Below are 12,985 nucleotides of genomic sequence, written 5' to 3'. Positions count from 1 at the left end.
GGGGTAAAACCCCTATGCCTTCCCAAGGCCAGTGTGGGGGGGTTGGGGGTTAGGTGGGACGATCTTTCCGTGGAGGGGGCTCTGGATTTTACAGCATTATTTAAAAAGCTTCCTATGCTAATTAAACAAAATTTTTGGATATTTTCTCAGTTTGTAGTTTACGCACTAATATCAATATGAGTAACGATTCTATTTGAACTTTCTCCAAGTTGATCAAATTGATCTCAAAAGGGTTCATGATAAAAAAAATAGTTTGGGGCAAGAAAAAAAAACTAAAATAATGTTGCGAAATCATTTTCAACACTCAGCGCAGGGGGACGTTGGGATTGAATCATATAGAAACATCGAGTTTATTTAAAAAAAACTACCACTAATCAGCATCTATAAATAAATGAAACCCAAACCGAAAAGAAATTACAATAAATACCCGACTCAAACACAAACCGACCATAAATAAACATACGTTGGGGGCGAACCCCCTATATCGTCCCCCGGCCATTTTGGGGGGTGGTGGGTTAGGTGGGAGGATCTTTCCATGGAAGGGGCTCTGGATTTCACAGCAGTATTTAAGAAGCTTCCTTTGCTAATTAAACAAAGGTTTTTGATATTTTGTCAGTTTGTAGTTTACGCACTAATATCAATATCAATAACGATTCTATTTGAACTTTCTCCAAGTTGATCAAATTGATCTCAAAAGGGTTCATGAAAAAAAAATAGTTTGGGGCAAGAAAAAAAAAACTAAAATAATGTCGTGAAATCATTTTCAACACTCAGAGCAGGGGGACGTTGGGATTGAATCATAGAGAAACAAGTCCAGCATTATTTAAACAGCATCCTATGCTAATTAAACAAAAGTTTTGGATATTTTTGTCAGTTTGTAGTTTACGCACTAATATCAATATCAGTAACGATTCTATTTTAACTTTCTCCATGTTGATCAAATTGATCTCTAAAGGGTTCATGATAAAAAAAAATAGTTTGGGGCAAGAAAAAAAAAACTAAAATAATGTCATGAAATCATTTTCAACACTCAGAGCAGGGAAACGTTGGGATTGAATCATAGAGAAACATTGAGTTTACTTAAAAAAAACTACCACTAATCAGCATCTATAAATAAATGAAACCCAAACCGAAAAGAAATTACAATAAATAATCGAGTCAAACTCAAAACGAGCAGAAATTAACATACGTTGGGGGCAAAACCCCTATGTCTTTCCAAGGCCAGTGTGGGGGGTTGGGGGTTAGGTGGGAGGATCTTTCCATGGAGGGGGCTCTGGATTTCCCAGCATTATTTAAAAAGCTTCCTATGCTAATTAAACAAAAGTTTTAGATATTTTTGTCAGTTTGTAGTTTACGCACTAAATCAATATCAGTAACGATTCTATTTGAACTTTCTCCAAGTTGATCAAATTGATCTCAAAAGGGTTCTTGATAAAAAAAAAATAGTTTGGGGCAAGAAAAAAAACTAAAATAATGTCGTGAAATCATTTTGAACACTCAGAGCAGGGGGACGTTGGGATTGAATCATAAAGAAACATCGAGTTTACTTAAAAAAAACTACCACAAATCAGCATCTATAAATAAATGATTTTTTGGAGGGATGGAGTGATGTCAGATTGGATGTCTCAGACTAGTGATAGTGCTGTACTGTGGTACGAATTGCTTTCGAAAACCCGGATGAATTAGTTGAAAATAAAGTTTTAACAAGGAATGTCTGAAAAGTATTTGTTTTTCTTGAATTTTTTTTTATTAGACTAAATTCTTTTTGGACTTCGAAATTATTCAACTTTTTTCTTACGTATCTTAAAATGACATGAAATATCTTTATGGCTCTAAAAATTGTACTCTATGCTTGCCCAGAGACACGATGCGGCTTTCCCACTGTTACTCTATGGCTGATTATCGACACTACCTAGTTTATTGCATGTATTAAATCAGTATTTTTTACACAGTGGAACAATAAACACATAACTAATATCTCTAAAAAGTGAAGATGAAGCATTTTAAGAAAGTGTGTTCACACGATAGTGTTATTGTAGAATTGAATGCTGACAAGGAAAAGTATTTAACCTATGAAATAAGTCTAAGTGGTAGCAGTATCGGAAATGTATGCGTGCATTGTCATGATAGTAAGGAATTGGATTTCTTTGGAGTACCAAAAAAATTCAACTCTTATGATGCTGGATATGCGAGATTGAGATATCCGGAGATGATTGCACTCAAAGAGAATGCCAACATAAAAATAATAGTTGATAAAGAGGGGCATCTTCTTGCTAGTGCTTGTGGTAACATGTTACCCTGTGTTAAACCATATCGTCAGCTTTCGAGTATTAGCATTCAAATGAAAGCAAAGACGAAAAGAAAGGCCTACTCTTCTACTAATATCATAAACCATATCCTGTCTACGTGCCGGAACTGTTACCTGTGTAAAAATAGTGTGATAATAGACAGTGATATTGCTAGAAAAATAAAAATGATATTGGCAGAAAATATCACTTAGGAATATAAAGATGAATCGATGAAAAACAAAGTACCAGCAAACGTTACTGCCATTGATCAAACCCTCAATGAACCAAATAATACCAAAGACGAAAAGCATATTGAGCCTGTCGATGACACACCTATAAAAATTGTGTATGACTCATAATAGAATAATGATTATTCTACTGATTACGAACTAAGAGAAGACAATAGCTATAGTATCAAGAGAGAACATGGTGAACCATTTTATGGAACAGATTCAAAATGTCCAAAGTTGTTCATTGATATTAATAATGTATAATAATATATATTTTTTGTATTAGTTTTTTACACAACATTATTTCATTAAAAATATATTATGCATTACATTGTTATTTTTTCATTATTTTTAGAGTAAGCTAGCATATCGAACATTTCGAATGTCTGTTAAAACTACGGTGATGTAAGAAAAGGAATTTACATACATCATATATCGGATAGATAGGTTAACATAGATAAAATCTAAGTATAAGTATGAATAAATTCTCTATCAACATCTATCGACAGATACTTGGGATAGCATTGACAAAATCAAAGTATCAGAGTGAATAAATTCTTTATCGATGTCTTTTTGACAGATATGTTTGATAACACTGACATAATTTAAGTATCAAATTGAACAAATTCTTTTATTAACATTCTTTATCGTTATCATATGTCGGATACATCGGATAGCATTGACAAAATCTATCTATTAGAATGAATAAATTCTCTATCATCTTCCATTGTCGCATTTGTCATTATGAAAAAATTGTAAGTAAGTAAGTAGCAAACTCTTTCTTGAATTCTACTCTTGAATACGCAATACAGATATTACAAAAAAAAATTGTAATTTCCAGACTTCATTTGCATGCAATAGATACCGAGAGTTCTATGACTCCTCCCCGCAATGACGTCTAAGGGTTTTATGAGTCCTCCCCACAATGAATTCAGGTGGTTTTAGGACTCATCTCCCTAGCCATAACTCCATTCAACCTTGAGCGAAGGTATGAAAGTTAAATGAAGTATTTCCCTACTTAACAACTACATTAATAGCCTCCAAGATGATAGGACTGTATGACAAGGAATTTCTCGGATTGAAAAAATCATCTTGTGGTGTTATATTTGAATGTGCTTTTTTATTATTGTCTATGGATCTCGAGGAAATTGACTGTTATCATTGGATAGTGAACTATAATCTGTTTGAGTATGATAAAAGCTTGTGGAGTACTACATTACGTCATATAAACAGACTGGGATTCTATGATAGAGTGATTACACCACTTAATAATACTGGTCAGGAACTGAGAAATGTTCAGGAGGAAGTCGGTGAAATTTGCAGCTTTTTCGGGGTTGAAACACTCTACGTAAAGGGTAATATACCTACAGATAAAGTTTTAATTCAAAAGTGTGACCCTAGGATACCACTTTTCAATCTAGAAGAGTTTAAGTGTCCTAAATTTGAAGGGGCATATCACCATCCTGAAGACGAGGTTAGGTTCTTCGCGCAGTGGATACCTAAGGACATATCTGATCGTGATAAATCCATAAGATATGGTAAAAACCATTCTATATCATGGGACCATCGTTTCTGGATGTTTAAGTGTGAACTCTAAGTACTATTTTTATGTAAATATGTGTTGTTGTTTTTTTTTCTCAAAAAAAATCTGTTAATACGTTTAAGCAATAAATATCTTTAAGCTTAACCCGTCTTTATTCTTTAGAATAGTTCTTTTCATTTCATTAAATTATGAAGAAATTGTAAGTAAGTAACAATCGCATTGTTGAATTCGCTTCCTGGACACAATACAGATATTTAATTCAAGAAATCATAATAAAATCGCAAGTAAGTAATAAACTCTTTATTGTTTTCATCTATTGGATACACAATACGGAAATTTCATTCAAGAAATTATGAAGGAATTGTAAATAGGTAACAAACTCATTCTTGATTCTTGATACTCAATATTAATACAAAAAAAATATATTATTATACATTATTAATATCAATGAACAACTGTGAACATTTTGAATCTGTTCCATAAAATAGTTCACCATGTTCTCTCTTGATACTGTAGCTATTGTCTTCTCTTAGTTCGTAATCAGTAGAATAATCATTATTCCATTTTGACTCATACACAATTTTAATAGGTGTGTCATCGACAGGCTCAATATGCTTTTCGTCTTTGGTATTATTTGATTCATTGAGTGTTTGATCAATGGCAGTAACGTTTGCTGGTACTTTGTTTTTCATCGATTCATCTATATATTCCTTAGTGATATTTTCTGCCAATGTCATTTTTATTTTTCTAGCAATATCACTGTCTATTATCACACTATTTTTACACAGGTGACAGTTCCGACACGTAGACAGGATATGCTTTATGATATTAGTAGAAGAGTAGGCCTTTCTTTTCGTCTTTGCTTTCATTTGAATGCTAATACTCGAAAGCTGACGATATGGTTTAACACAGGGTAACATGTTACCACAAGCACTAGCAAGAAGATGCCCCTCTTTATCAACTATTATTTTTTTGTTGGCATTCTCTTTGAGTGCAATCATCTCCGGATATCTCAATCTCCACCATCTTAAGAGTTAAATTTTTTTGGTACTCCAAAGAAATTCAATTCCTTACTGTCATGACAATGCACGCATACGTTTCCGATAGTGCTACCACTTGTACTTATTTCATAGTTTAAATACTTCTCCTTGTCAGCATTCAATGCTACAATAACACTATCGTGTGAACACACTTTCTTAAAATGCTTCATCTTCACTTTTTAGAGATATTAGTTATGTGTTTATTGTTCCACTGTGTAAAAAATACTGATTTAATACATGCAATAAACTAGGTAGTGTCGATAATCAGCCATAGAGTAACAGTGGGAAAGCCGCATCGTGTCTCTGGGCAAGCATAGAGTACAATTTTTAGAGTAATAAAGATATTTCATGTCATTTTAAGATACGTAAAAAAAAGTTGAATAATTTCGAAGTCCAAAAAGAATTTAGTCCAATAAAAAAAATTAAAGAAAAAAAAACTTTTCAGACATTTCTTGTTAAAACTTTATTTTCAACTAATTCATCCGGGTTTTCGAAAGCAATTCGTACCACAGTACAGCACTATCACTAGTCTGAGACATCAAATATGACATCACTCCATCCCCCCAAAAAATCATTTATTTATAGATGCTGATTAGTGGTAGTTTTTTTTAAGTAAACTCGATGTTTCTCTATGATTCAATCCCAACGTCCCCCTGCTCTGAGTGTTGAAAATGATTTCACGACATTATTTTAGTTTTTTTTCTTGCCCCAAACTATTTTTTGTTTTTTATCATGAACCCTTTTGAGATCAATTTGATCAACTTGGAGAAAGTTCAAATAGAATCGTTACTGATATTGATTTAGTGCGTAAACTACAAACTGACAAAAATATCAAAAACTTTTGTTTAATTAGCATAGGAAGCTTTTTAAATAATGCTGGGAAATCCAAAGCACCTTCCACGGAAAGATCTTCCCACCTAGCCCACCACTCCCCACACTGTCCGTGGGAAGACATAGGGGTTTCGCCGCCAACTTATGTTTATTTTTACTCGTTTTGAGGTTGACTCGATTATTTATTGTAATTTCTTTTCGGTTTGGGTTTCATTTATTTATAGATGCTGATTAGTGGTAGTTATTTTTTTAAATAAACTCGATGTTGCTCTATGATTCAATCCCAACGTTCCCCTGCTCTGAGTGTTGAAAATGATTTCACGACATTATTTTAGTTTTTTTTTCTTGCCCCAAACTATTTTTTTTATCATGAAATCTTTTGAGATCAATTTTATCAACTTGGAGAAAGCTAAAATAGAATCGTTACTGATATTGATATTAGTGAGTAAACTACAAACTGACAAAAATATCCAAAACTTTTGTTTAATTAACGTAGGATGCTGTTTAAATAATGCTGGACTTGTTTCTCTATGATTCAATCCCAACGTCCCCCTGCTCTGAGTGTTGAAAATGATTTCAAGACATTATTTTAGTTTTTTTTCTTGCCCCAAACTATTTTTTTTTATCATGAACCCTTTTGAGATCAATTTGATCAACTTGGAGAAAGTTCAAATAGAATCGTTACTGATATTGATATTAGTGCATAAACTACAAACTGACAAAAATATCCAAAACTTTTGTTTAATTAGCATAGGAAGCTTTTTAAATAATGCTGTAAAATCCAGAGCCCTCTCCATGGAAAGATCGTCCCACCTAACCCCCAACCCCCCCCCCCTGGCCATGGGCAGGCCTAGGGGTTTTGCCCCCAACTTATGTTAATTTCTGCTCGTTTTGAGTTTGACTCGATTATTTATTGTAATTTCTTTTCGGTTTGGGTTTCATTTATTTATAGATGCTGATTAGTGGTAGTTTTTTAAGTAAACTCGATGTTTCTCTATGATTCAATCCCAACGTCCCCCTGCTCTGAGTGTTGAAAATGATTTCACGACATTATTTTAGTTTTTTTTCTTGCCCCAAACTATTTTTTGTTTTTTATCATGAACCCTTTTAAGATCAATTTGATCAACTTGGAGAAAGTTCAAATAGAATCGTTACTGATATTGATATTAGTGCGTAAACTACAAACTGACAAAAATATCCAAAACTTTTGTTTATTTAGCATAGGAAGCTTCTTAAATTATGCTGGGAAATCCAGAGCACCCTCCATGGAAATATCCTCCCACCTAACCCCCAACCCCCCACACTGGCCTTGGGAAGGCACAGGGGTTGTGCCCCCAACTTATGTTAATTTCTGCTCGTTTTGAGTTTGACTCGATTGTTTATTGTAATTTCTTTTCGGTTTGGGTTTCATTTATTTATAGATGCTGATTAGTGTTAGGTTTTTTTTTTTTAAAGTAAACTCGATGTTTCTCAATGATTCAATCCCAACGTCCCCCTGCTCTAAGTGTTCAAAATGATTTCATGACATTATTTTAGTTTTTTTTTCTTGTCCCAAACTATTTTTTTTTATCATGAGCCCTTTTGAGATCAATTTTATCAACTTGGAGAAAGTTCAAATAGAATCGTTACTCATATTGATATTAGTGTCTGAGTATTTTTGGTTTTCCCTCCAAAATTGGCCCCCCCTCCCCAGCCCACAGAAAAGGGGGAACGAAGGGCCTCAGAGCCTTCCCCTTGAGGCCGATCCCGTTTATTTTTGATTCTGAGTATTTTTGACTTTCCCTCCAAAATTGACCCCCCCCCCCTCCCCTCAGAAATGGGGAAACGAAGGGAATGTTAAACTATTTTAAATTGACAACACTGTCCAAACATCACATGTGTATTATACAGTACACAATCACCCCATCTCCCCCAAAACACTTTTCAGCCATTTCTTGTTAAATTTTTTTATTTCTAAACTATTTTAAATGGACAACACATTGAAGTATTTGCAAATGCTAAACCCTTTTCTTTTTTTCTCCACCTTAATAGGATCAAATTCACAAATCCTACACTCCAATTTGCAAATCTCATTACCCCTTTTTAAATGTCAATCAAATAATTCTGATTATAGTGTCCAATTTTTGATAACAAAAAAAACCTGTCTGCTTTTCAAAATGTTCACATTTGGAACTCTGCCAGTTAACCCTAAGAAGTGAATTGGGTAATCCCCTAGCAATAACAAAAGGCTTAGCAGTGATTACATGTAATTATCGACCCATTGTCAGCGACAATTCAATCAGAGCAGAGTTGTGCAAACGGAATACCTTTTTGCAAATTAAGTTAGCTTAATGCAAATGAGATATCATTTTGATATCTCTAATAGTGTATGCGATACTGGGACGAGATCTCAGATACCTTTAAGCTACAGGCTATTAACCGGATTCCATAGCTACAATATTCTCTTTGAAAAGGTGTAATGTCTTTTAGAAGAATTATCTATATGCATGGGGATAGTCACTCTCTTCGAAAAGGTGTAGAGGCGTACGCAAATAACAAAGAAATTGCTATATGGCTGTTAGAAGTATAACATTGATTGCTACCAAGGCATAGGGGTTCTGAGCCCGACTCATGTTAACTTTTGCTCGTTTTGAGTTTGACTAGGTAATTTATTCTCATTTCTGTTCGTTTTGGGTTCCATTTATTGATCAATTCTTACTTGTGGTAGTTTTACGCTTGGTAAATTGTTTCATTGTATTTTGCTCATTTTTGGTTTAATGGAGTTCTTTACTTTTGTTCGAAAAACTTATTCTGTGGAAAAAGTGTTTTTAGTTAATTGCATAAAAAGCCACAGGGTCATGACAACACACAAAATACTGCTAAAAAAGGACAATTCAAATATGTATTAATTGACAAATAAATACACATTTTAGGATATTTCCTGCACATGGTCATCTTCTCGTAAAACGATCTTCCAAAGATTCAATGTCCAGTATTCAGAAGAACAGAGTAAGCTCCCCTGCTGCAGAAATAACTAGAAGTACACGCGATGCAAGACGCAGAGATATTAGAAATCGATTAAGTCTTAATTTAAACAAGAAATTAGAGTCTCATTCCTCTCGATGTAAATGGACATTTGTCTTTGATCCGGCCGGTATGTATTGCTTCCTTTTTTCGTCACTGGTGATCTGTTACAGAATGAAATCTGAGCTATTTTTTATATTCAGAATCATGATGCTTGAACCGGCCTACATTCACTTCTGTCAATAAATAATAACGCATATTTATAAACTATTTGTGTTCATTGCTGGTTTGAGCACGTGATACAAAAGGGGAGAATTTAAATGGCTAGAATATTTGTGCTCTTTATGGATCCTAGCCTGTCACTTTTGCTAAATTAGTGAAAGCATGGTCTTAAAAAAAAAGAAAACTCTTTCAAATGGCAAGTACTTGGTCTAAAAAGTCTATATTAGCACTAACTTAATCATTTTTGGATATTATTCTTTTATCATTCTACGGGCTGATTCCAGGTAACAAAAGATCGCTGATCTGTATTGATATTCAGTTTGAAGCTTTTAATGTAGCCTACCATGAAAATTACGATAAAAATACTTTTGCCTTCTGAGCTCATCTTAGTTCTAATTATACCTGAAAACCGTAATTTCCCAAGAATTTTCTTTCTTTGATTTTTCTAAGCTGAAGCTTCGAGGGCAGTACCACAGTTGTATCAGTCAAGGCCGTATCCAGAGGGGGGGGAGGTTACCCGGTTTAACCCCCCCCCCCCCCGAAATATTTGACCGAGTCGAAAATTAGTCTAAAAAATACCTGTAAAGACAAAACCTTACTAGAAAAACGGGAAAAAATCGGGTAAATCCCCCCCCAAAAACAAAAATCCTGGATCCGCTCTTGGTATCAGTATTTGTATTTATAAATAAATATGCATTTTAGGGTATTAGACTAAATTAATTGAAATTAATTAATTAAAAAAATTAATAAATAAATTAATTAAATCAACATAATTAAAATTGATTAATAAATGATTAAAGTCAAATGATTAATTAAATTTGACAACGCTTTTCGTCCGTTAAAATTCAAATATTAACTATCTATTAATTCCCATAGACAATTGCACCTTTAAAGGACAACTGTGTCTTCTTAAGCTGTTTGGTTCCATATGTTTTGGGTTTCTCTGCTGTACCAGCGGTATTCTTAACTCTCCCAAGCTCTTAACACTCTTTGTGTTGGCTCATTAATGAAATTGTATCAATGCGAGCGGGTTTTATTCCAAAATTAGAATATTGCTAGCCAATTAGACGCGCTGTACATTTTATGCTTGATCAATGGAAGGTTACTTTCGTGTTACCGAAGACTTATTAACTATTTGTTAAATTAGCACTAACTTAATCAGTTCTAACTATGTCCGTAATTTTACCTCATTATGGAGCATAATTCTAGCGAAGACATTAACCGTGAATTAGTTGTCATCGAATTCTAACATTAAAAAATCCTCTTTATCCTTAGTTTGTACTCCGTACGTTCGTAGTGCGCTATTCTTGGTCGCTTCTACGAAAAAAAAACAACTCAAAATTTAACAAAACTTCAGAATAAAGTCCAATATAGTCCAGTTCCATGAAGTATCATCCAACATCGCTAACTAGTTTGCACACTTACCTTAAGGAGGTGACGAAGTGGGAGCTCAGGTTAGACTGTATTGAACTCGTTGGAGAGGATAAGAGAGTAGTCCCTGAATGTAAGGTGCATCTTCAAAACTTTCGAAACTGGTTGACCATGGATAACTGTGCTTACGCTACTTGGACACGGTGAAATTGTACAGCAACTTTTGGATGGCTTCACTGACAGAAGTCTTGCGAGAGCAACACTGAATTTTCTTTCTCGCAATTGCTTAAATGCTTTTGTTGTCGACCGCTCGACACCTTTATTATAGTATATCCCTCGTTTTTTGTTTTGTTTTTTTCTTGTAAAAAATGATGACAGTTTCCTTAAAGACGGTTTCTACATACGCTGTTCATGCTGAAAATCAACTTTATTCTCTATCAACGTCAAATCAACAGAAAAGTTCATGACAAAGGAATATTGTAAACAAATATTGAACATCCGAGACTATTAATGCTACGGGTACACTTTAACCATTTTGAAATTTGATGTTCCAACAAAACCAGAATTTTGCTTCTCCTGTAACATTTAAATTATTAAAAGTTGTCCCTTGGCTGGTGCATTTACAATTGTTAAACATCCAAAGTAATTATATAATATATATATATATATATATATATATATATATATATATATATATATATATATATATATATATATATATATATATATATATATATATATATATATATATATATATATATATATATATATATATATATATATATATATATATATATATATATATATATATATATATATATATATATATATATATATATATATATATATATATTTATATATATATATATATATATATATATATATATATATATATATATATATATATATATATATATATATATATATATATATATATATATATATATATATATATATATATATATATATGTGTATATATATGTATATATGTATAGATAATATTTATAAAATCAATAATATTTATCAAATGATATTTGCTCATATGTTTCTCGCTTATTAAGATTTAAATTACTTTTTTCTAGTTCGACAGAAAAAGCTACTCCAATTTAAACTGAACCAACGATCAGGAGAGGGAGGTGTACAGCTACTCGGTTAAATGTGGACAAAAAAATTAAACTACACACAAGCCAGATGGCGGAACCCTTTCCCCTCTCCCTCCAGATCTGCATCTGAGGCAGTTATTTTTTCAATAAAAAACTTATATAACTATTGAACAACTTTTATTCGTTTTAAGTAGATTATCCATCTGTATGGTTTGCGGTTGTCGTTTAACAGCTACACTTCTCATTTTAAGCATTTCTCGGTACCTAATGGAGGCACTTTCATAGAATTTGTGGGAACTTGCCTTAAGAAAGGGTTTAAAAAGGGAGATTTCGAAGAGGAGGTATCATACATGGGTCATACATGGTCAAACTGCTCCATGGTCAATCAAATGCTTTTTTATCAACAGTTTGGTGTCTATGAAACTGAGAATAACAAATAAATAAATTTTGACATACCCGGATAACTTTTTTGCAAAATAAACTTCTTAAAAAGGAATTTTTTTACTAACATTCTATAAAATTCCACAATCTAGAAAGAAAGAAAAATTATACTTTATGTCTTAGTGAAAAACTTCCTTACGACACGCGGAATTGAACCGAAGCAAGTTCACTCAGCTAGTGCGACTCTTTTCCCAGCGTTATCGTAAGGTGACCGAAATAGTGATTCTTCTAAAATATACTTGTTTCTTTATTTTCGACAAAGGATGTTTTTTCAGAGTTGAAAAGTTTGGAAGAATAGGAAAGGAAGGGTGTGAACTAACGTTAGAGTATTAGAAGCCATGGTGATTGCAGCGCTCAAGCGGAGTTCTATAATGGGAGTAAAGAAGGCAGAGGAAGATTTGTTAATTTTTTTTCTAAAGGAATTTTCTAAGGGTAGTGTAAGATACTTTTGTGACTGGCCATAACGAGGGAACATTCTAGGGCTATAATGAGAGAAAGGTTAAGACGACTAGGCAACGTTTAACGGATGAATGATGACTGATTACAAAATATTGTGCTTTTTCGTCATCCACCTTGGACCAAACTAAAAACAGGTAGTCGGCTAATTGTGTGGGGAGAGGGTGTGATTTCACCAAGATGCATACGGTGTTGTCAAATACTTTGTATATTTTCATCCAATGCTAATTTTTGTTTATTTCTAGTTAATTTTAAATATTCAATTAGAGATTAAGCATATTGGAATCAGAATTAGGAAAATAAAATTGACTAGTTTTAGAACAGGAGGAGAAACTCCTTCAATGAGGTCCTTTTGGGTACACATTACATTACCTAATTCAATAATTTTGAGAGCCCTGAAACGGGGGTTTCAAGTCTCTATCTATATAAAAAATAATTGATCATAGCAATGAGCAGC

General features: G+C 33.1%; 1 protein-coding gene across 3 annotated transcripts in view; it reads left to right on the top strand.

Annotated features, from left to right (window-relative positions):
• The window catches only part of LOC148955071 (cyclic nucleotide-gated channel alpha-3), a 339,464-nt gene that overhangs the window by 79,457 nt on the left and 247,022 nt on the right, over nt 1–12,985 (top strand). For all 3 annotated transcript variants that reach the window (XM_089108043.1, XM_089108044.1, XM_089108045.1), the window contains one exon: nt 8,845–9,065. In XM_089108043.1, coding sequence (XP_088964169.1) covers nt 8,845–9,065 — 221 coding nt within the window. The remainder of the gene's footprint in view (nt 1–8,844; nt 9,066–12,985) is intronic.

The sequence above is a fragment of the Artemia sp. Qi Xiang Cuo genome, chromosome 2 (assembly GCF_049724085.1).
Source record: "Artemia sp. Qi Xiang Cuo chromosome 2, ASM4972408v1, whole genome shotgun sequence".
In the NCBI taxonomy this organism is placed as follows: Eukaryota; Metazoa; Arthropoda; class Branchiopoda; order Anostraca; family Artemiidae; genus Artemia; species Artemia sp. Qi Xiang Cuo.
Note: the sequence above shows the minus strand (reverse complement) of the source record. Positions and strands in the feature narration are given on the sequence as shown.